The 24,689-nt window shown below is 51.4% G+C and overlaps 1 protein-coding gene and 1 pseudogene across 1 annotated transcript; both read left to right on the top strand.

Moving 5' to 3' along the window:
• Nucleotides 1-24,689, top strand: part of LOC112124284 — a 408,472-nt pseudogene that overhangs the window by 364,836 nt on the left and 18,947 nt on the right.
• LOC112105253 (tripartite motif-containing protein 10-like) lies at nucleotides 10,759-24,305 on the top strand. Its single transcript, XM_026661278.2, has 7 exons — nucleotides 10,759-11,169; nucleotides 11,985-12,080; nucleotides 12,494-12,724; nucleotides 14,326-14,348; nucleotides 15,905-16,020; nucleotides 22,704-22,763; nucleotides 23,337-24,305. Exons 1-7 carry the CDS (start codon nucleotides 10,759-10,761, stop codon nucleotides 23,846-23,848), a joined length of 1,449 nt encoding a protein of 482 aa, XP_026517063.1. The 3' UTR covers nucleotides 23,849-24,305.

Here is a 24,689-nt window from a genome sequence, read left to right as displayed (position 1 = left end):
CCCGATTTTATAGGGACAGTCCCGATTTTGGGGTCTTTTTCTTATATAGGCTCCTATTACCCCCACCCGCTGTCCCGATTCTTCACATTTGCTCTCTGGTCACCCTAGTCAGGGGGCCTGGAACAATTTGTACAGTGAGGGGGCTGAGAGTCATCGAACCAAACTGTAAACCCTGGATATGATGGAAACCACTTGAAGCCAGGGGGTGCGGCAGCCCCCCCTAGTTCTAGCACCTATGTTTGCAGGCCAGTCCCTTGTGTGGCAGGGTTAAGTCCCCCTTGGGAGTTTCTCGCAGCCTTAACTCTGGATCTCTGAGATTTCTACAGTTACCAAGGGGTTGGATCAACGTGACAAGGTGCCGTGTGACAAACAGTTCCCGCCCTCTCCTTCTCAGCTGGCTACTTTGCTGAGCATGCTGGCCCAGTGCCTCTCAACCTTTCCAGATGACTGTCCCCCTTTCAGGAGGCTGATTTGTCTTGCCTACCCCCAAGTTTCCCCTCACTTCAAAACGACTTGCTTACAAAATCAGACCTAAAACTACAAAAGGGTCACAGCCACACTAGGACTGAACAGTGGCTGACTGTCTCATTTTTACCATATAATTATCAAATAAATTGACGGGAATATTGTACTTACATGTCAGTGTACTGTATGTGGTGGGCTATGTAAGGGTTAAGTCGAGACCTGGGAAACTGCTGGTCTGCTGACATGGTATTAGGGGTAGAAGCACCGGCAGGCACCACTTCTGCACTTGATCAGGGCCGCCCAGGGGGCAAGTGGGGCAATTTGCCCCGGACCCCCAGGGGCCTCCATGAGAATATAGTATTCTATAGTATTGCAACTTTTTTTTTATGGAAGGGGCCCCGATATTGCTTTGCCTCAGGCCGCCTGAATCCTCTGGGCGGCCCTGCCACTTGATAGATAAGTGCAGGCACCTCTCCTCACTTGATAAGTAAAGTGCTACCCCTCTCCCTCCCCTTCTCCTTGTTAAGGATTGATAAGCGTTGCATCTGCATAAGGAATGTGGGGATCTAAAGGATACCTTTGTGTAAAGCAGTGTGATCTCTCCCCTCCCTTCCTAGCTACATAAACGAGCTCGGGGTCATGGCCCCCTCCTCCCTTCCCTGCAAACTGTTGATCAAGGCTGCAATTACTGCAAAGAAATGTATCTTCAAGGTAAAATTATCTGTAGAATATACTAATGCTGTAAACAGTAATCAGGGGTGGGGATAATTATATTCAATATATAGCTATTAATATTCATTGTATGGGCGTTCATGTTACTCAATAAGGGTTTTGGGGATGTATGTAGGTATTTACATACTAACTTAGATAAAAGGAGTGTGCTGTAACTAATTCAGTGCTTACTCAACAATTGGGTCGAGGGGAACAAGTACCGTAATAAAAAAGCCCGTCTACTCAATTTGCCCGGGTCAGCCTGCGCATTGTATATAGACCACAATAAACAAGTCATTGTCTGTATGAAATTTTAGCTTGTCCTGATGTCATTAGTGCTTTTTATGTAGCCTGTTGTAAAACAAGGCAAATATCTAGATGAATGACATACCCCCGGGAAGACGTCTGTGTACCCCCAGGGGTACGCGTACCCCTGGTTGAGAACCACTGGCCAAGACATCCCAGTGCATATTCGGATCCCAGGGCCCAAAATGGCAGACAAAGCCGCTTTAACAACGCTGCACGTAATGGCAGGCTCGCCGTAGAAAGACTTGGGGGTCCGCAAGACAAATCAGCATCTGGAATGGGGTACAGTAGTCTGGAAAGGTTGGGAGCCACTGGGCTAGGCATTGGGCATCTCGGTGCTTTAAAATCACCAGACATGCCAACTCTCCTGAACTGATCACGGGAGATGTGATTTCTGAGCAAAATTGAGCCTCACTCATGATCATACGACGGAGTTCTAAAAGCGAAATCCTGTCAGCCGCCCGGGGCATGGCGGGGCCTCCCGCTGTCAGCCCCGGGGCAGCTGCTCCCCTGCCATCCTGGGAAGTGGAAGAAGTTACCGCCCTGCAGCCCTCCCCCCCCCCACCGCCGCATCAGGCCTGGGGAGGGTGAAGAACCCTTAAGGAGCAGAGGTGAGGCTGGGAGCAGCAGGAGGGCTGAAGTGAGGAGAGTGGGGGCTGATGGGCTGGATGGCTGGAGGGGTCTGAGCAGATGGGGCGGTGCTGGGGGGTGAACTGAGGGTGCTGGGGGGCAATGGAGTGGGGGGGGCTGAACTGATGGGATGATGATGATGATGGGGCTGAGGAATTGAAATGAAGGAGGCTGAATTGAGGGGGGTTGGGTGGGGACAGAACTGATGGGGAATTGGGGGACAGGATTAATTGCTGGGCAGGGCAGACATGGGGATGAGAGTTTCTGCAGCAGGGGCCAAAAATCACCTTATCCAGTACAGGTGGGAGAATGGGCCACGCTAATTGTCGCATGCACACACCCTGGGGATGGGCCGGGGGAGTTCAAACATCAGGAGACTGGCCTAAAAAACACAATATAATTTATTTTTTAAATGGTGTGATTTTGGGGCCAATCTCATGATTTTTGAACTCTTGAAAGTTGGCAGTACTGAACCACGGCCCTGGGCAGGGAGTGCTGAGATGATCTGGCCGGGGAGGGGAGAAAAAAAAGTTCCATCAGTGATCACTTTCTTGCAGCTCTTAACCCCTCTCCCCGATTTTGTCCCTCTCCTTCCCTGGCCTACCACTTCACTCTGACATGACCCAGCCTGCCTCTGGGCCTCTCCCTTTATAGCCGGGAGCAGAGATCTCACTGAGCATGTTCAGATCACTCCAGCAGGCTCAGTAACAGAGCAAAGTTGCCAGCTGGGGAAAGCAGGAAGTGTTTGTCATACTGCTCAATATTGCGCTGGTAAGTAACTCTACACTGCAGAAATCCAGAGTTAAGGAGGCGAGAAACTCCCAAGGGGCTGTGGTGAGGGTGAACCCTGCTCCACAAGGAAACATTGGACTGCAAAGTAATCCAGGGTAAAGTCATCCCAAAACTTAGCCACGAGGCCTGTTCCAGCTAGCCTTTCTGCTGCCCTTGATTGTTTCCCTTCTCTTGCCTGAGACAGTTTGTCAAAGAATCAGTAAAAACCCATTTCGGACTCCGCTCAAACCTGATCTGGGTGAGGGCTGATGATTTGAAATCAATCCCCTGAAGGGTTACAGTGAGTCCCCGTACCCCCGCGTAGGGTGACCAGACAGCAAGTGTGAAAAATTGGGATGGGGGTGGGGGGTAATAGGAGCCTATGTAAGAAAAAGACCCAAAAATCGGGACTGTCCCTATAAAATTGGGACATCTGGTCACCCTACCCCCGTGCCATAAAAGGAGTTTTCCTTTTCCTGACACTAGCATGTGATTCCTGAATATTTCCTCCCCTTCCCACTGTAGCATTTGGCCCCACTCATTGCAATAGAGGGGATTTCCAACTACCCATCAAAAGGCACTGGATTTAAACGGAGCATTAAACACAAATCCCCTTGATTCATTGTCTCTCTAAGCTGGGAATGCCCCAAGGATCCTGGAACTGCTGAGACATTTCTCCCAGACACGTGAGGTAGGAGAAAGATTTTTTCTTTCTTTCTTTTTTTAGTCCTTCGATCCGTCTTTCAGTTTGTGAGTCTTTCCTGTGTGTGCATGTCAGGCCCGAGCGCTGTTGCTAGGGTGCTGGGATCTCTTGTTTGTACTCTAGATGAGAATCCAGGCATCACGTGGAGAACCCGTACTAAGTACTCCACAAAACTGAGGGCCCAGATGTGGTGCTTCAGGGAGGGGAAGAGGCTCTGCTGCAGGAACTCTGCTCCCCACGCCCTAGCATGGTGGTAGGGGTCTCCAGTACCACCAACCATTGCGTGAGAGCTTCAGCCATTAACTGTAGTCCAGTGCCTGGGGAAGAAGTTGCCACAGGGGGGCTGCTCTGGGGTCCTAGACCCTGGCCACACAATGAAAATTAATTTCACCTCCCCAAAGTTTGCCCATTTACTTGAGATTCACGCTCACTGGGCATCTTTGTATCATTCTTGCTAGCGGATGATTAATATTCGTGCCCCTCTCTGGGAAATTGCGAGGATTCATTAGAGTTCATTATGGACTTTTAACCTTAGAGTCATAGGACTGGAAGGGACCTCGAGAGGTCATCTAGTCCAGTTCCCTGCACTCAAGGCAGGACCAAGCATTATCAGACCATCCCTGACGGGTGTTTGTCCAACTCTTCAAAATCGCCTTTATTTTTCTGGAACTGTTGGTCCTGGCTCCATCGCTAGGGTTGAGTTCTGAAATGTAGTAAATGAAGGTGAAAGTTCCTCTTTTCTTTCTAAGTACAGGTCCTTTCAGTGAGAAACTTCACCTGCATATTTTAACGCCCTTCACATTTTAGGTGCCGTTTTGTGGGTAGTGTTTGAAATTGGGCACTTGTTGAAATTCTGATGTGATGGTCTCATTTTTTTTTTGGTTGGCTAGTATTTTTAAAAGAGCATTGTATACCCACAGAAAAACTGGCAGACTGGTATTTTGGGTAGATCTGGTATATTGGAAAAGGTTCAGAAAAGGGCAACAAAAATGATTAGGGGTATGGAACGGCTTCCGTATGAGGAGAGATTAATAAGACTGGGACTTTTCAGCTTGGAAAAGAGACAGCTAAGGGGAGATATGATTGAGGTCTATAAAATGACTGGTGTAGAGAAAGTAGATAAGGAAGTGTTGTTTACATACTTCTCATAACACAAGACCTAGGGTCACCACATGAAATTAATAGGCATCAAGTTTAAAACAAATAAAAGGAAGTATTTCTTCACACAACGCACAGTCAACCTGTGGAACTCCTTGCCAGAGGATGTTGTGAAGGCCAAGACCATAACAGGGTTCAAAAAAGAACTAGATACATTCATGGAAGATAGGTCCACCAATGGCTATTAGCAGGTTGGGCAGGGATGGTGTCCCTAGCCTCTGTTTGTCAGAAGCTGGGAACGGGCAACAGGGGATGGATCACTTGATGATTCCGTGTTCTGTTCATCCCCTCTGGGGCACCTGGCATTGGCCACTGTTGGTAGACAGGATACTGGGCTAGATGGACCTTTGGTCTGACCCAGTATGGCCGTTCTTATGTTCTTATATTGGGGAGCAGTATGCAAAGAAGCAGATATAAGAAATCTTTTCTGTAAAACAAAGGCAATAATGCTTCACCGACACTGAGCATTGTTGTGCGGTTTCATTCACCCACGTTGGTAAGTTACTTTCCACAGGTGGACTGCACTAGCGTCATGCAAAATATTAATGAGATCTATAAAAGCTTAAAAAATTACTTTGTGTAAATTTATTCCCGCAGGTCTATTCTCAGATTTGACAAAATCCCCCTTGAAACTTGAAACATCCGTGTATGTCGTTTTTAAAATATGACTCTAGTAAGGACAAGTTAATTGTGATAAATCAACATTTGCATAGAGCATTATTTTTCTCTGTTAAGTGAGCTCTACATTTGTTGTATTTTGGGGCAGGCCGTACATTTAAATTATGTCTTTCATTCTACCTTAGAGGTGGGAGCTCTGCTCTAGTGAAGGGAAAGCCTTGCATCCTGCTTAACAGCCATTGTTTCTAAGGCCCGGATCCACAAATTAGAACTAACGTTGTGGCCCCTGTTCCATTTTAATTGAAAAATGAATATGGGTTGGGCAAAAGTGAGAATCCTGCTCTAGTCCAGTGTTTCGGGCACTCACCTAGGACCCCTGTTCAAATCCCTTCTCCTCATCAGGCTGGAAAGTTTCCTGAAAGTTTATAAAAGGAGTCCTCATCCATGCTGGCCATTTTCTATAGCGCTAGGTGGCCTCTGAGGACACTTACTGGGGCGGCCCAAGATGCGTGATGGGGTTCCTCTGCCTGTCTTCCCCCAGTTCCTGTATTGCTCTGGGGCTTAGGTGGAGATAAGCATCTGCAGGCCTAGAGAGAAGCAGCCATGTATATTCCACGGGAGAAACAGAAGCACCTACAGAACTCCTACCGTGAAAACGTACTCACCGAGTGAGGTTAGCAGTGTCAAGCTGGCTGCGGTGACTCAAAAGCGTGAGTACCAACCTCGGGGCAGGCTGTTAGGAACCAGGGCACAAACCCATCCCCTGGTCGTGAGTTCTGTACATAGATTTCACCAGCCAATGATCAAGTGTAAACTCCTCAGGTGATATACCAGCCTAAGTATGGAGTCGCAGACAGGCCTCGTGGGTACTCTGATCTGTCTCGCCACCCAGGTGAGCCTGCCTTTGTGCTAGATGGTCTTTTACCCCAAGAATCACAGCATTATTCAGGTTACTCCCAGTCACTTACCCCAGGTCACTTGCACCTTAGATCTCACACCAAAGACAACGCTTGTAGCCACGCCTGTAATAAACTATGTACAGATGGAATAACAGGACAAGGAAATGAGAGTTCTTTACAAGGTTAAAGCAGGTTATCTTACATACACAAATGAATTACAAGCTTAAGTTTCAAAAGATAAGAGAAGCTTCTATAACAAACAAGCTCTATATGTCTCTCAGAGCTAACCCAGGTTAAGCACTGGAGATGTCTTGCTTATGCCTAGCAAGCCTTGCCCTCCAGAGGCCAAGCAGCATAGAGATAGTCAGGGTATGTCTATACTTAAAATGTTACAGCGGGGCACCTGCAGTGCTTCAGTGTAGACACTGCCTGTGCCAACAAGAGGGGTTCTCCTATCTGTGTAGGTGATCCACCTCGCCAAGAGGTGGTAGCTGAGTGATGGAAGAATCCAGGGGCTAGGTTGGTGAAGCTACCTCTCTCGGGGGATGTAAGTTCCTAGTGTAGACCAGACCTCAGTTCCTTCTGTTTAGGGTTTTATCCCCCTCCTGCCATGTGAACTGAGCTGCAAACTCAGCTGCTGGGAGGAATCCACTTGCATGACTCATCTCCATGCGAGGGGGGGGGGGGGGGTGAGCTAATCAAAAACGCCTTTGTCCTCCTTAACGTTCCACAGTAGTCCGTATGGTGTCGATGGGCTTTCCCTGTTGGGCAGGACGTAAGGCTGCACATCAGAACTTCACACTAGGGCTATGTCTACACTACAGCTTATGTTGGCAAAACTTATGTCGCTCAGGGGTGTGAATATTCCACCGCCCTGAGGGACATAAGTTACACCGACAAGTGCTTGTGAGCACAGCGCTATGTCAGTGGAAGAGCGACTCCCGCCGACATAGCTTCTGTCGCTCGCGGAGGTGGGTTTTTTTATGCTGACGGGACAGCTCTCTCCTGTCAGCATAGAGTGTCTTCACCAGGTCCAGCTGTATCAGTCCAGCTGCGCCAATGCAGCACTGTACGTGTAGACTTGGCCTAGGTAATGTCTCCCTCCTGTCTGGTGCTTTACATAGTTACAGAGGCTTGCAATGCCAGTGCTCAAATATTAGCTTGCAATATGGGATACAGCTGGTATAGACTCATAGACTTTAAGGTCAGAAGGGATCATTATGACCTTCTAGTCTGACCTCCTGCACAACGCAGGCCGCAGAATCTCACTCATCCACTCCTGTAACAAACCCCTGACCTACGTCTGAGCTATTGACGTCCTCAACTTGTGGTTTAAAGGTGAGATTAATACAGGCAGCAACTTGTGAGCATTCAAATAATGTCTAAACACATTCTTAGAGTTCTAATACCTGTTTTAACAAAGCTAACACGCAGGTGAGTCGAGCTATGTGTGTGTCAGTGTTCCACTGAGACATGGGGACCACGGCATGAGCTGGCACCTGGTCTGCCAGCGTCACAAGCAGCCTACATGGTTAGGAGGTTTGCTGGATCACAGTCAGGGGCACCGAAAAAGGGGGGGCCAAGGAGCCATGGCCCCATCACTTTTTAAAGTGGGAGGGCATAGCTCTCCGACTTTTAACCTGCCTTAAGGGCAAGCGATGGGGGGAGGGGGTGGAAAGGACTGAGCGGGGGTGGGGTCTTGGGGGTAAGAGGCAGAGCGAGGGTGGGGCCTCGGGAGAAGAGGTGGGGTGGGCCTTGAGGGAAGGGGTAGGGTGGGACGGGGCCTTGGGGGAAGGGGTGGAGTGAGGGCGGGGCCTCGGGATTGAGCTCAGCTAGTGATGGGCACCCAGGACCCATTTCAGGAAGTACGGTGGGTGAAGTGATTCAGGGTGAAGGAGTCAGTCCAAACGGACGCACCAAGGAGCGTAAAATGCTCACGGGCAGCGAGACTGGGGCTCTGTTTGAAGCCAGAGGGTTCACAGGCAGCCCGACATCTCCAAGCGACCCCAGAAGTCCCAGTACTGTTTGGCTGATAGTAGCCCCTTCGTCTTCCATTAGATCTGGTACTAAGTACCCCCAGGCAACTCCTTGCCCCCCAACAGTCCCATCACCTCCTAGCCCCACCAGTCACCCACCCAGCAACTCCACCGCTTCCCATTCCCCCACCCGCTCTGCTACCCCCACAGGCATCTTCAAGCACCCACCAACCCACCTTCCCCGGCCTCACCTGCCTAGTTTTGGGCAGACCCATGTCCTACCCCCAGCTGCTGCTTGGGGAAGGATGTATTGACCACACGCTGAAATTTCTGGTTACGTGAGAATTATTTGTAATATGCAAATTAGATCCTTGCATAAATTGCAACACAAAAGTTGGCACCTCTAGAAGATATTTTTCTCCATACTAGGAGCTGCTTCAGCCTGGGTGGGACGGGACACACCTGGCGATGCAGAACCCATTGAGCGGGGCTGCCTGGGAGCCAGCTGAGGTTGAGCTGGAAGGCAGAGCTGGGTGCAGAGACATTGGTCCCCATGAAGAAGGGCCAAAGCTTCTGCAGATCACAGGAGATTCACCAGGTTTAGGGGTGGGCTCCATGGCCTTTTAAGTGGGGATAAAACCCCCTCCTCACTGGGCAGCTTGGGGGAATCTCCATGAGGGAATCATCACAGGGACTTTCTCCCCCTAACCCCCCTGACTTTTCGTGCAGATCGGAGTGAAATGCAGCATTTAGGCTAAACATCCGGCAGCCCCTGCGCAGAACAGGAACAAATTGGTCAGGAAGCTCAGCTCAGACACTGGTGAATTCAGCCCTCGGTGTCCAGGCAGCTGGTGGTGTCAGTTGTTGGCGGCGTGTGTGTTCTCTCTGCGTGCTGCACCAGCTCTGGCCAGGTAGCCGATACACCAGACCTCGACTGACCTGTCTAAGAAGACCACAGAGTCAGTTCAGTAGCGAAGGCGCTTGGCCAGGTTTATCGTTAACGAAGGATGGTCCTAGTGCCCGGTAAATTCTGTGGAGACACTAAGACCTGTATGCCCCTGACAATGGACTCAGCTGAGTGAGTGGGGGCACTTGCCACGCCCCCCCCCCCGCCGGACAAAGACACCCCCCCTGCAGCCCCTCTTTTATACACGGATACAAACAAGCTACGTACTGCCCCCGACGAGGTTAGTTACCACCCTACACCTTGTACCTGCTGCTTCGAACAAAACATTTTCATCCCTCATCCTGTCCTGTCCTCCCGTCCTTGTTTCACTTGGGCTTGGTGTGTTCCTGTTCCATTTCCCACCATTGTGTTTATGCCACTCCTTTATGTCAGGGGGTACCTGCATCTTTTGGAATGTGCCTACATGAATACCCTGCGCCTAGTATTTCTTGGGAGTGCCTGTGGTTTTTGCCAGCTTCATGTACCTGACTTTGGCTCATAGCCTGAGAGATTAATAAGAGTGGGACTTTTCAGTTTGGGGAAGAGACGGCTAAGGGAGGATACGATTGAGCTCTATAAAATCATAACTGGTGTGGAGAAAGTGAATGAGGAAGTGTTATTTACGCCTTCTCCTAACACACGAACTAGGGGTCACTCAATGAAATGAATAGGCAGCAGGTTTAAAACAAACAAAAGGAAGTATTTTTTTCCCACACGATGCACAGTCAACCTGTGGAACTCCTTGCCAGAGGATGTTGTGAAGGCCAAGACTATGACAGGGTTCAAAAAATAACTAGATAAATTCATGGAGGATAGGCCCATCGAGGGCTATTAGCCAGGATGGGCAGGGATGGTGTCCCTAGCCTCTGTTTGCCAGAAGCTGGGAATGGGCGACCAGGGATGGATCACTTGATGATTCCCTGTTCTGTTCATTCCTGCTGGGGCCCCTGGCATTGGCCACTGTTGGAAGAACATAAGAACGGCCATACTAGGTCAGACCAAAGGTCCATCTAGCCCAGTATCCTGTCTTCCAAAGACAGGGTACTGGGCTAGATGGACCATTGGTCTGACCCAGTATGGCCATCCTTATGTTCTCTTGATAACTTTGCTTTATATCAGCAGGGCCTGATTTTTGCTCACTTTAGTTCAGGCCTCAGGCCTTGAACCAGGCCCCATGTTTCAGGCTCTCTCCTTCTAGTACAGCTGGGACAGGCTGTAGCAAGAGGTGCACTGGGTTATTCACTGGGTCAGTTCCATTGAGGGAGCCGCTTCTGTGCACTAAAAGGAGAGGGGCTCAGATCGGTCTGGGTTTAGCAAGTGGAGAGGGCCGGTGTGGACACACATTGGTGCAGAAGGAAGGAAGAGGGGCTCGTGGCAGAGAGAGACTTACAGCCCCCCTTATGGAGTGACACCCAATTATCCAGAGCGAGTGTGAAACAGGCATTGCCCGTTCTCTTCTTCAATCCCAACCAACTTTCCCTCAACTTCTCCTTGTCATGCCCCCACTTTTCCCCCATATGCCTCTCACTGAGCTTTTTCTCCCATCCACGTGTGGCTTAAAGGATCCCAGCGGCCATGGCTTCAGCAGCTCCTGTACAGGGAATCCAAGAGGAAACCAAGTGTCCCATCTGCCTGGAGTATCTAACGGACCCCGTGACCATGGACTGTGGGCACAACTTCTGCCAGGGCTGCATCAGTAACTACTGTGACAAATGGGAAGAATATGGCCCCTTGGAGTGTCCCGTCTGCAGACACCGGATCCGGAAAGGGAACCTCCGGCACAACTGGCAGCTGGGGAATATAGTAGGGAAAATTAGACAGCTGGAATTAAATCCTAGCAAAGAGAATCTGTGTGAGACACACCAGGAGAAACTCGACCTGTTCTGCGAGGAGGACGGGGAAGCCGTGTGTGTGGCTTGTTGGAGATCCCCCCAGCATAGATCTCACAGAGTGCTGCTCATGGAGGAGGCTGCTCAGAAATACAAGGTAGGAAACACTCTGACGTCGGTTAAGTCAATCCTTTTCTTTTCAGACTAAATTGATCTTTCCCCCCATAGGCGCCAACTTACTCAGATGCCGGGGGGGAGCTCGACCTCCGCTCCGTCCCAGGCCCCACCCCCGCTCTGCCTCTTCCCACCCCATCCCCCTGCCTCTTCCTTCCTCTGCTCCTCCACCTCCCCCCCCCAGCACCTCCTGCACGCCACTGAACAGCTGATTGCAGCGGGCTGGAGGCATTGGGAGGGACGGGGAGGAGCTGATCGGTGGGGCCACCAGCAGGTGGGAGGCGCTGAGGGGAAGGGGCAGGCGCTGATCTGCGGGGCCTGCTGGTGGGTGCTGAGTACCCACATTTTTTTTTCCCCGTGGGTGCCCCAGCCCCAGAGCACCCACAGAGTCGGCGACTCGGCGCCTATGTTTTCCCCCAGGGGAGCTGAAGTTTCTCTGAGCCTCTTTCAGAGCAACAGGTTCAGACTGAAGAGAAAGAGACGGCAGTTCTGCTGCCGGGGACATGTGAATTATGGTGGGTTGGTAGCACCGCTACAGTTAAGGTTGAAACTGGTTTATTGTTTGAAAGCCAATTTTTCTAACTGCTCTGAAATCCTCGCTCTTATTCGGATTGTCTTGAAAATTCCCCTCCCTCCTGGGATTCCAGGTTAGGGTTAGTGGGCCACATTTGAAGTGGCTTGAGCCAGGTATTCCTGAGATGAGCTTTGTTACTGATGTGATGTCCTGGAAAACACAAATCCAGCGGGGAAATAACCCTAGGAAAAGAGAAATATCACAAGTCACTTTTCTTTTGTTAGGATCAAATTCAGCTCCATTTGCAGAGCTTGATGAAAGAGAGAGATGAGATCCCGGCCGTTAAACTGAGCGAGGAAAAGAGACTCCTGGAACTGCTAGTAGGTGCCTTTGTTAATCGCTAGCAGATATTTCTGGGGGCATTATCAATGTTCTCCTCGCTCTGATTGATGGGAAAGCGACAGTGGGTAACTTTCCCCTTTCCGCGATGATTAGTTAGTCCTCTGTGTCAAGTAAACTCTGTTCTGGTTTACTGGAGATGAGGCAGGCAAATGGTGAAGGCAGGAGAACGTTTATTTATGAAGACAGATCCTTTCTAGGGATAATTTGAACATACATCACGGGGCTAATAGTCAAGGTGACGCTTCCTCTCAGGTCACTTGGACTATCGCAGGCAGGCAGCATGTGCAACTCTGGTGAGAATCCCTGACCCTCCAGCTAGGGATCTACTGTGAAACGGCCTGTGACTCTCCGCGTATTCCCAACCTGCCTTTTCCCTGCGTGTCCCTTACAGGAGAAAATGGAAGACGAGAGGCAGAAGATTGTATCTGTATTCAAGCAGCTGCGCCAGTTTCTGGAGGACCAAGAGCGACTCCTGCTGGCCCAGTTGGAAAAGTTGGACAAGGCGATTAGGAAGAGCCAGGATGAAAACGCCACCAGCATGTCTAAGGAGATACCCCGTCTCAGCGAGCTGATTGATGAGATGGAGGAGACGTGCCAGCAGCCGGCCAGCAAATTCCTGCAGGTGAGACTGAGTTAGAGACCCGCCCAGATCCCTGCACAGGTGTCACAGCAACAGAGTCCAGGAGCACACAGTCGGTGCATTGCTGGAATGGGAATTATGATTGTCCTTTGGAGAGTTACAGACTCCTAGATGTTCGAGATGGAAATGCCCCCTTCGTCCAGACACTCCATGGCCCTGGGGCCAGAGCAGGGTTGCTCCCACCAACTCACTTTCTTTGGTTTTGTGCAGCCAAGGTTCAAAATTCCCAGGGGTTGCGGCTTCCACCGTTTCCCCTTGGGAGATGATTCTCTAGCCAGATACTTCTCCGAGTCAGGAAGTTCGCCCTGATATTCAGCCACAACTTTCCCTTTCGTAGTTTCTTCCCCTTGTTCCATCTATCCACACGGGTCACACTTGGCAATTCCTGCCCCTCCTTGGTCTCTGGATTCTGCAGGGCAGCAGGCTGGAATATTTGAGAGCTCTGGGCTGTCTCTGCGGGAATGTGAGGCATAGGCGCTGACTTTTATTTTTCCCAGGGGGTGCTCCCTGCTCTGCCCTGAGGCCCCGCCCTCGCTCCGCCTCTTCCTGCTCCAACCCCTCCCCCGAGACCCCCCGCTCGCTGCTCTCCGCCCTCCCCCAGCCGCCAAACAGCTGATCGGCAGCACCGCCGAACAGCTGTGGCTGGTGGGTGCTGATCACCCACTATTTTTTTTCTGTGGGTGCTTGAGCCCCGGAGCACCCACGGAGTTGGCGCCTAAGATGTGCAGGACTAGGGAGGTGGGGGAAGATGAGGGTGGGGGAACAAAGTTATTGGGGCTATGGGTGGGATGAGGGTGGGAGGAGGAGATATTGTTTCTTTTCCTTGAGGGAATGACCTGCGCTGTATACACAGCAGGGTTCTCTGGTCTGGTCACAAACTCTCCACGCTCGTTCATGACCGTGGGAGGAGCACAAAGAGTTAGACAGTTTTTCGATATGGGCATGAGAGAGAGAAAGGGCCCTTCCCGTGAGAACGCTCCTGCACATTTCCACTCACAATACCATCTCTGTGGCTTTCGTTTTCCACAAATAACAGCAAAAACCCACTTGGGCATAGGCGCCAGTTTCTTCATTTCCCCGGGGGCACTCGACCCCTGCTCCGCCCCAGGCCCCGCCCCCACCCCTTCCCCCAAGGCCCCGCCCCTCCTCTTTCTGCCCCATTCCACCCCCTCCCCTGAGCGTGCTCTGTCCTCTTGCCCCCCTCCCGTGCCTCCTGCACACCGCTGAACATCTGAGGCACTGGGGGGAGGGGGAGGAGTTGATCGGCAGGGCCGCCTGGGGGCGGGAGGTGCTGGGGGGGGGAGGAGATGATCGGCAGGGCCGCCTGGGGGCGGGAGGGGGTGGGGGGGGAGGGGGAGGAGCTCCACTGGTGAGTGCTGAGCACCCACCATTTTTTCCCCGTGGGTGCTCCAGCCCCAGAGCACCCACAGAGTCGGTGCCTATGCCCTTGGGAAAAAATGTTTATGAATAAAAGGGTCCTAGACCCCACCTGCACTGTGTTGAATTCAGAGCGAGCCCCCTCCAGAGCAGGAGGGGCCCTCGGCATGTGGGACTGAGCTCTCTTTTCTTTATCTTCCCTCTAGGACTTCAGAAGCACCTTGAGCAGGTACGTGGCTCCTTCCTGCTTTACGGCGCCGGGAAAGGACTTGGCCGCAATGTTCAAACCCCGCCTCCCCAGGGCGCCACAGCACAGCGCGTGGGGCTGGGTCCCATTCGGCTACAAATCTCGGTTGAATTTTAACGATCCGGAGGTTCTCACCCTCTGACCCGACACTCTGGAGTTATCCATCCTGCAGAAAAGCTTCTGAACCTAAAGTATTTCCTAGAGATGTCCCATCCCTGGGGAACTGGCTGCCTCGGGGTTCTGGGGATGGACTATGGGCCTTTCACCGCTAGGGCACAGGATACAGTCCCGCCCGGGTCAGCGATCATCAAGAGTCTTTACTGCTTGAGGACTGTGTGGAGACCTGTGTGGAATGAACTGGGGAAGTGGGGTGTAGATGCGGTTTGCCAGGGCTGAGCCCTCTAGGCTTGGCAGTTCATTGCCACAGGCGGCAACTTATATGGCCCCATGGTGCCCGTGCTCCACCAATATTCAGGAACGTGGGACCGGCTCCACCAGTGTTTGGGCTTATATTTTCAGAGCCGTCCCATCCATAGGATGGATCGGGGCACCCGACCCAGGCCCCGCACTTTGGGGGGCTCTGTGCTTCAGGGCGATGCGGGGTCCAGGGTGGCCTGGAGGGTTAGCGGGAGACCTGGCGCCGGCAGCAGCCAGAGTCCTGGCCCCAGCCTGCCCTGCCCCGCCTCTTCCCGCCCCGGCTCCGCACCTGCCCCCACTCCACCCCTTCGCCCAAGCTCCCGCCCCACCTCTTCCCACCCCTGCTCCGCCCCCTCCCCGCCCTACTCCACCACTTTCCCCAACCCCCCGCCCCGCCTCTTCCCGCCCCTGCTCCACCCCTTCCCCTCCCCATTCCATCCCTTACCCCAATCCCCTGCCCCGCCTCTTTCTGGTTTACACCCCCTCCCCCGAGCGACTCCGGGAGCCAGTGGGGCGGAACAGAGTGGGGTGGGCTGAGGCCGCGTCACTCGCTGCTGCTGGCGCCAGACTCACCGCTAACCCCCAGGCCGCCCTGGACCTCGCGTCCCCCTGAAGCGCTGGGCCCGGGATGGTTGCCCCGGTCCATCCTATGGACGGGATGGCTCTGCTTGGACCCGTTCTGGGCACCACCAAAAATTATACAAACCTGGCGCCCATGTTCATCGCCCTGGCACCTCTGGGCTCGCCGCGTCACTTATGAAAATAAAAAAATTGCTTGAGCCCCGGCACCTCTTACATCTAATCAGGCCTTAATTTGTAATGAATCAGTCCAGTTCCGAGTGCACACATGGCTACAACACTAAGACCAGCAGGGAAGCCAAGGAGTGAATTGGCCGTGGAGACTCAATTCCTGTTTTGCCCCAGAGCCGGTCTCTCCAGGCCAGAGCTGAAGAATATTAATGGGATCTTCAGGGGGAAGGTTGTACAGCCACAGCCTGTGCTGCACCTGCTCTGAGGCCGAGGAATTATAATTCCAGGCCCATTAGAGCAGCAACTTTCACTGACGACAAATGATGATGTGTCACTAAACGAAATACCAGAATGTGACATTTTCTCTCCAGGTGTGAGAAGGGGAAGTTCCAGCAGCCAGTGGAGATGTCTTCGGAGCTGGAAAAGAGACTCGGAGAGTTGTCTCAGAATAATAGTGCTCTAACGGAGACTCTGAAGAAGTTCAAAGGTACCAAGATGGGATCGAGGAGCGGAAATTGGGATGAGTCTAGAGACTGTGGGAGAAGATTGGGCTGCATTAGTAGGAGTGTTGCCAGCAGATCCAGGGAACTGATTATTCCCTTCTATTCATGAAGCCACATCTGGAGTATGGCATCCAATTTTGGACCCCCAATACAGAAAGGATGTGGACAAATTGGAGAGAGTCCAGCGGAGGGCAATGAAAATGATTAGGGGGCTGGGGCACATGATTTATGAGGAGCGGCTGAGGAAACTGGGCTTATTTAGTCTGCAGAAGAGAAGAGTGAGGGGGGATTTGATAGCAGCCTTCAACTACCTGAAAGGGGGGTTCCAAAGAGGATGGATCCAGACTGTTCTCAGTGGTAGCAGATGACAGAACAAGGAGTAATGGTCTCAAGTTGCAGTGGGGGAGGTTTAGGTTGGATATTAGGAAAAACTTTTTCACTAGGAAGGTGGTGAAGCACTGGAATGGGTTACCTAGGGAGGTGGTGGAATCTCCTTCCTTAGAGGTTTTTAAGGCCCAGCTTGACAAAACCCTGGCTGGGATGATTTAGTTGGGAATTGGTCCTGCTTTGAGCAGGGGGTTGGACTAGATGACCTGCTGAGGTCCCTTCCAACCCTGATATTCTATGAAATTATGAATCCATTCAATAAGAAAAGTGAAGCAGACAACCTGAACAAAGCCAGCAAGGGTTGAGTTATTCGGTCACCTTTGGTAAATTATTTAGGTCCAGGTTTAGCAAAATGGCCAAATTTTTGGAACCTCAGTGCATCTCGTCCAGCTGCAGAACTGCAGGGCGTGTACTGCAGAACTTCTATCGTCCACAGCTGCAGGTGGAGTCCGTGGGACCTGCAGGTGCCCAACCCCTGTGTGAACCAGGCCCCGGGTGCCTAAAGTTCAGCATCCAAAATGTAGACCCTAAATTAAAGGCCACTATTGAAATTGGGACCCAGCCCATCCTTGTGCTCTGGCCCCGTGTACCAGCTAGTTTGGGCCAAAGGGGCTGTAGGAAAGATGCAAACCCCTCTCCCATCCCGAGGGAATCCCTCTAGTACAGAAGCCACTTCTTCCTGCTCCACAGCAGCTGCTGGCACAAGGAGTGTGCCTGGGCATGGAGTGGAGTTGGTGAGGGCACACTGGAGCAGGGAAGGGGTGGACCGGGATAAAGAGGTGTCGCCAGGATGAAGTTGTTTCTCTTATACTCTGCTGGCCGGCAAAGCCCCATAGAGGTCGCTGACACAAGGATGCAAATCTGGCTGGATTGCAGGACTTCCCTGTGCCAAGCTTTGCATTAGCCACTGAATAGGGAAGACCCAACCTGCCTCCCCTCTATCTCTTTGCCAGTGCAGGGGTGAATCTGGCCCATTGAGCTGAACTTCTTCCTGCCTCAGTTTCTGCGTTTGTCAAAGGATACAATTCTTTGCATTTCAGTCTATCCAGGGCGAAGACCCCGCTTGTGCCGAGCTCAGTAGAGACACTGAGTAAACAGACCTAAAGTTTACAACAAAGGACCCTGATCCTGCAAATTCTTAAGCTCCCATTAATGTCAAAGTGTGGCAAGTCACTTTCATGCTAAAGTCTTTGCAGGATCTGGGTCTAGGTTAGGACGAAATGCAGCGGGTGAATGTGACACACCAGCTGGGGTCTGGGGGTGGGAGGGAGAGGATGAGGGAGCCGTCAAGCTTTCTTACAGCTAATATTTCCTGGCATGTGGTGAGGGTTAATGGAAGTGGATTCTGTTGATCTAAGGGGCCAGGAGGAAAGAGAAGGTTTGGGATTAGCTTTAATTAAAGACCTGAGTGTGTGTCTGTCCATCTCTGTCTGTTTCTCTCTCACTGTTAAACCAAAGTTACGTCAAGTCAGAGTGGGGGTTGTAGAGAGATGTTTGTGGAAGATTATAATTTAGCGACACTCCCTCATAGGGGACAGGATTATGAATACAGGAATTTAGAGATGTGCTCCGGAAGCTGGGGTTGAGAACTCAGGCTGGGTCTACACTACAGCGGGGGTCCGACCTAAGATACGCAACTTCAGCTAAGTGAATACCGTAGCTGAAGTTGCGTATTTTAGGTCGGTTTACCTGGCGGTGAGGACGCGGGAAAGTTGACCGCTGCCGCCGACTCCGCTGCCGCCTCTTGCCGAGGTGGATTTCCGGAGTCGACGGCAGAGCGATCAGGGATCGATTTTACCGCGTCTTCACTAGACGCGGTAAGTCGATCCCCGATAGACCGATTGCTACCCGCCGGATCGGCGGGTAGTGAAGACATGCCCTGAGTGTAGCTGAGGGGTGCCAGAACATGGGGAGCCGGGGGCCAGGGCCCAATAGCTTTTCACCGGCCGTAAGGGTGAGCGATGGGGGTGGAGAGGAGCGAGTGGAGGTGGGGTCTTGTGGAGAAGAGGCGGGGCCTCAGGGAGAATGGCAGCGCGAGGGCGGGAGCTCGGGAAGTAGGGGCGGTGTGAGCCCAGTGGGCGAGCTTGCTTTCATTATATTTTGCTTTGCATTATATTTAGCAGTAATGCACGGAACCTACAGGCCTGTATCCTGTCAGACGTTAGCTTCAGCAAGTTAGCAGAAGGCTTGAGGCCTATGAACTTTGCACAGATAAACGGCCAACGGAAAACCCCAAATATTGGGGAGCTGAAAATAGAGTGTTTAAGGGGAAGTTTTGACCACAGGTACATGGTTTAACCACAGAAGCCTCCTGGCAATGAACTGACGTGTAACAGTTACATGAGCTACATTTGCAAACACCTAACTGCTAATGGGCCATGGCAACAAACTGACATACAAGATAATAAGTTGAGAATGCATGGGATGCATTGTCCTAGGGATGGGGGTTCCACGACCACCACTCCCAAGAGGAGGAGACGGGTGGTGGTGGTCGGGGACTCCCTTCTCAGGGGGACGGAGTCATCCATCTGCCGTCCAGACCCAGAGACTCGAGAAGAGTGCTGCTTGCCTGGAGCTTGAATTCAGGATGTGGCGGAGTGTCTGCCGAAACTGATCAAGCCCTCAGACCGCCACCCCTTCCTACTTCTCCACGGGGGTACCAAGGATACTGCCAAGAATGACCTTGAGCGGGTCACTGCAGACTACATGGCTCTGGGAAGAAGGATAAAAGAGTTTGAGGCAAAAGTCGTGTTCTTGTCCATTCTCCCTGTTGAAGGAAAAGGCCCAGGTAGGGACCATCGAATTGTGGAGGTAAATGCTTGGTTACGCAGGTGGTGTTGGAGAGAGGGCTTTGGATTCTTCGACCATGGGAGGTTGTTCCAGGAAGAAGGATTGCTAGGAAGAGATGAGGTCCATCTAACGAAGAGAGAGAAGAGCATCTTCGCAAGCAGGCTGGCTAACCTAGTGAGGAGGGCTTTAAACTAGGTTCGCTGGGGGATGGTGACCTAAGCCCAGAGGTAAGTGGGGAAGTGGGATACCGGGAGGAAACACAAGGAGGAGGGTGCAACAGGAGAGGCCTCCTGATTCATACTGAGAAAGTAGGGCAATCGGCTAGATATCTTGGTGCCTGGACATGAACGCAAGAAGCCTGGGAAACAAGCAGGAAGAAATGGAAGTCCTGGCACAGTCAAGGAACTATGATGTGATTGGAATAACAGAGGCTTGGTGGGGTAACTCACATGGCTGGAGCACTGGGTTCAGGAAGGACCGGCAGGGGAGGAAAGGTGGAGGAGTTGCACAGTATGTAAGAGAGCGGTATGATTGCTCAGAGCTCCGGAATGAAACTGGAGAAAAGCCTGTTGAGAGTCTTTGGGTTAAGTTTAGAGGCGAGAGCAATAAGGGTGATGTCTTAGTGGGTGTCTGCTATAGACCAGCAGGATGAGGTAGACGAGGCTTTCTTCGGACAACTAACAGAAGTTTCCAGATCACAGGCCCTGGTTTTCTTTCTTTCTTTCAATCACCCTGACATTTGCTGGGAGAGCAATACAGCAGTGCACAGACAATCCAGGAAGTTTTTGGAGAGTGTTGGGGACAACTTCCTGGTGCAAGCGCTGGAGGAACCAACTAGGGGCCGTGCTCCTCTTGACCTGCTGCTCACAAACAGAGAAGAATTGGTTGGGGAAGTAGAAGTGGGTGGCAACCTGGGCAGCAGTGGTCATGAGATGGTCAGGTTCAGGATCCTGACAAAAGGAAGAAAGGAGAGCAGCAGAATACGGACCCTGAACTTCAGAAAAGCAGACTTAGACTCCCTCCGGAAACTGATGGGCAAGATCCCTTGGGAGGCTAATATGAGGGGGAAGGGAGTCCAGGAGAGCTGGCTGTATTTTAAAGAAGCCTTATTGAGGGCGCAAGAACAAACCATCTCGATGTGCAGAAAGAATAGCAAATATGGCAGGCAACCAGCTTGGCTTAACAGAGAAATCTTCGGTGAGTTTAAACACAAAAAGGAAGCTTACAAGAAGTGGAAACTTGGACAGATGACTAGGGAGGAGTATAAAAATATTGATTGAGCATGCAGGGGTGTGATCAGGAAGGTCAAAGCACAATTGGAGTTGCAGCTAGCAAGGGATGTGAAGGGTAACAAGAAGGGTTTCTACTGGTATGTTAGCAACAAGAAGGTGGTCAGGGTAAATGTGGGACCCTTACTGAATGGGGAAGGCAACCTAGTGACAGATGATGTGGAAAAAGCTGAAGTTCTCAATGCTTTTTTTCCTCGGTCTTCACAGACAAGGTCAGCTCCCAGACTGCTGCACTGGGCAGCACAGTATGGGGAGGAGGTGAGCAGCCCTCAGTGGTGAAAGAACAGGGTTAGGACTTTTTAGAAAAGCTGGACATGCACAAGTCCATGGGGCCAGATCTAATGCATCCGAGGGTGCTGAGGGAGTTGTCTGATGTGATTGCAGAGCCATTGGCCATTATCTTTGAAAACTCATGGCAATCCGGGGAGGTCCCGGACACTTGGAAAAAGGCAAATATAGTGTCCATGTTTAAAAAAGGGAAGAAAGAGAATCCGGGGAACTACAGACCAGTCAGCCTCACCTCAGTACCTGGAAAAATCATGGAGCAGATCCTCAAGGAATCCATTTTGAAGCACTTGAAGGAGAAGAAGGTGATCAGGAACAGTCAACATGGATTCACCAAGGGCAAGTCAAGCCTGACCAACCTGATTGCCTTCTATGATGAGATAACTGGCTTTCTGGATATGGGGAAAGCGGTGGACTTGGGCTGCATTAGTAGGAGCATGGCAAGCAGATTGAGGGAAGTGATTATTCCCCTCGATTCGGCACTGGTGAGGCCACATCTGGAGTATTGTGTCCAGTTTTGGGCCCCCCCACTACAGAAAGGAGGTGGACAAATTGGAGAGAGTCCAGCGGAGGGCAACAAAAATTATTAGGGGGCTGGGGCACAAGACTTACAAGGAGAGGCTGAGGGAACTGGGCTTATTTAGCAGAAGAGAAGAGTGAAGGGGGATTTGATATCAGCCTTCAACTACCTGAAGGGGGGTTCCAAAGAGGATGGAGCTAGGCTTTTCTCAGTGATGGCAGATGACAGAACAAGGAGCAATGGTCTCAAATTGCAGTAGGGGAGGTATAGGTTGGATATTAGGAAACACTATTTCACTAGGAGGATGGTGAAGCACTGGAATGGGTTACCTAGGGAAGTGGTGGAATCTCCATCCTTAGAGGTTTTTAAGGCCTGGCTTGACAAAGCCCTGGCTGGGATGATTTAGTTGGTGTTGGTCCTGCTTTGAGCAGGGTGTTGGACTAGATGACCTCCTGAGGTCTCTTCCAACCCTAATCTTCTATGATTCTATGATATATGAACCTATAGAAAAAAGACACTCCAACATTAGTAAGAGGAGGAAATACAAATAAGGAAAAGGGGGAAATTCCCTACTAAATATGCATTAAATATAGCGGCAGCAGAGTAACATATGGTAAAAGTGGTATCCCAGCCTAGGGGCAGTAGGAGAAGAAGATGTAGTTCTTGGGAGGTGCCAGAATGATGGCCATGGTTGATGATGAAAAAGGTGATGGTGATGAGGAAGATGATGGCTAACATGTCAGGTTATTCTGCAACGGATGGTGTGAGTATGTGGGTGCGTAGATGTACATTCTGTAGTACCTCTATCTCCCTTACTGAGTTGGGGTGTTTGTGACTGTGCTAAATGTATTAATAAACTATATTTGTAATAATAGAGGAGTTCCTATAGTGTGAGTGTTGCAACTATGCACATTGGAGTTTCCAACTATATAATAATTTGAATAATATTGGGCCCGATCTTGGGACAAGAACCTGCTAACCCTCAAAGTGATAACTGGGGATTCTTAAGTAATTAATATATATTAAGAGAAAATTGGAAGACGTGTTGTGATCGGCTCAGTCTTAACTGATGAAGGACCGACAGTCTACGCAGTCTATATATATATAATTTATAGATCAGGTTACAGATTGGGGAGGGGAGAGGAAGTGGCACAAGGGTGGGGGAGAAGGGGGGCAAGGTCACAGTTTGGGCACTGGTGGCCCCCCCCACTTTTAGGGAGAGTCCTCTGCTCCTGACAGCAGTTCACCCCAGAAGCTCTCTAGGTTGTTTTAATAAAAGTTCTATTCTTTTGTCATGCACTGGTGTGTTGTTTAATGAATTCCAAGATCATTACAGGGGTGTTGTTTCAAACATGAAAGCGTGCTATCTCATCTCTTCTGTCCCTTCCCCCTCCAGACACTCTGCCGTCTGAACTGGAGAAAAGAAGAAGGGAATCCCTAGGATTGCACAGACAGGGTGAGATTGCCGGTGGAGATGGTCTTCAAGTGAAGACAGAAATTCCATCGAGACACTTTCATGAACCCGGAGCTGAAGTTACAAACCAAACTAACACTGTTCCTGACACACGTCCCATTCACAAATAAAATAGAGAATTGTAAATACTAAGGCGACCCTAAGCTCAAGTCATATGAACAATCCTGACACCAACCTTAATACCGAGTCCATGCCCACGCCAAGGAACAGAAGCACTCTCACGAACCTGCATCCGAACATTTTCCTCTAACCCCGGTAGGGTTGACAACTTGGTAATACTTAAAAACCGGACACTCCAGCAGGAGTGCCGGAACCTCCCCTCCCCCACCTCTTTTCCCTGAGGCCCCTCCCCTCCCCCGCCTCTTCCCCCGAGGCCCCTCCCCTGCCCCACCTCTTCCCCCCCAAAGCCCCACCCCACTTCTTCCTCCTGAGATCCCTCCCAGGGATCCAGGACTGTCGCATCCAGCACCAGGCTGCTGGGGAATGTTAGAAATGGCTCCAGCCTCCCCCAGGGCCGAGCTCTGCCCCTAATGCTCCGATTCTCTCTCTCCCCAGTGAATGTGACTCTGGATCCAGACACGGCTCATCCCGAACTCATCGTGTCAGAGGATTGGAAAAGTGCAAGATGGGGATTCACAGAGGAGGATCTACCCGACAATCCGGAGCGATTTGACATTTTGCCCTGTGTGCTGGGCTGTGAGGGATTCACCTCGGGGAGACATTGCTGGGAGGTAGAGGTGGGGGGTGGGCGATTCTGGGCCGTGGGGGTGGCCAGAGAGTCTGTGAGGAGGAAGGGATGGATCAGCCGTAGCCCTGAGGGGGGGATCTGGGCTGTGGAGCGGTGTGGAGATCAATACCAGGCTCTCACCTCCCCTGAGACCCCCCTGCCCCTGAGCCAGGCCCCCAGCAGGATCCGGGTTTCTCTGGACTGTGAACGGGGGCAGGTGACATTTTTCGATGCTGAGAACCAGGGCCCGATCTTCACTTTCCCGCCCGCCTCTTTCACTGGGGAGAAAAGCCTACCCTGGCTCCAGGTGGGGAGATCCCGGCTCAGACTGTGGCCCTAAGACACAGGGGGGAAATATCCCCCCTGGGGACCCTGAAATCAGCCTTTCTAGCCTCAGACATCCTCGTCTCCATGACCCCGGCACCTCCATGGGGGACAATGGATCGTCAAACCATAGAGAGAAAGCAGCGATAGAGATGGAGACGTCAGGTTTTCCCCCTCTAGACTCTGCAGCCTATTTCTCACTGTCCTCCATAGTCAGGAAGACTCTGGGATCCCAGCTCAGGCACTGAGATACTGGGGAATAGCCCGCCGGGAATTAAAAGATGGGTTTCTTTAGCCACCATCATCCTAGTCTCCATGACCTTGGAGGACTCCTGTCTCCCTGTTCTCCTGGCCCCTCCTATCTCTCACTCCCTGAAAGCTCATCCCTCTCCTTGCCAGCACTAGGGGTGGGTGAAGAACCACTGAAGCTGCAGGAAGAGCAGAAGGGCCCAGAGGGACAGGCCAATGTGGGGGTTACAGGGGTCACAGTGGGGTGTGGGGCAGAATTGCACTAGTGCCAACCTCAAGAGATCAACAATTTTGAGACTGCCCTATAAAGCGTGAGTTTTTAATAAAACATCGTATGTTTTTTAGTCCGTCTTTTGACTTTTTACCTGCCCTCTCCTCTCCTGCCAGTGTTTGTGGGATAATTTCAGGTTACAAAGTCAACCTTTAATGGACAGGCACATGCATGTCTCTCGCTGGCTGTTCCGATGGAATTCCCATTTCCTTGCTTCCTAAGTTAGGGGACCTGCCATCCATCCTCCATTACGGTCTTGACTCTCTTCCTCCTTAGGCAAAGTCTGTGTCTTCACAAAACTCCGCAGTGGCACTGCTGTAGTGCTTCTAGTGTAGAC

Source organism: Terrapene carolina, unplaced genomic scaffold, assembly GCF_002925995.2.
Source record: "Terrapene carolina triunguis isolate 2854851 unplaced genomic scaffold, T_m_triunguis-2.0 Scaffold990, whole genome shotgun sequence".
In the NCBI taxonomy this organism is placed as follows: domain Eukaryota; kingdom Metazoa; phylum Chordata; order Testudines; family Emydidae; genus Terrapene; species Terrapene triunguis.
Note: the sequence above shows the minus strand (reverse complement) of the source record. Positions and strands in the feature narration are given on the sequence as shown.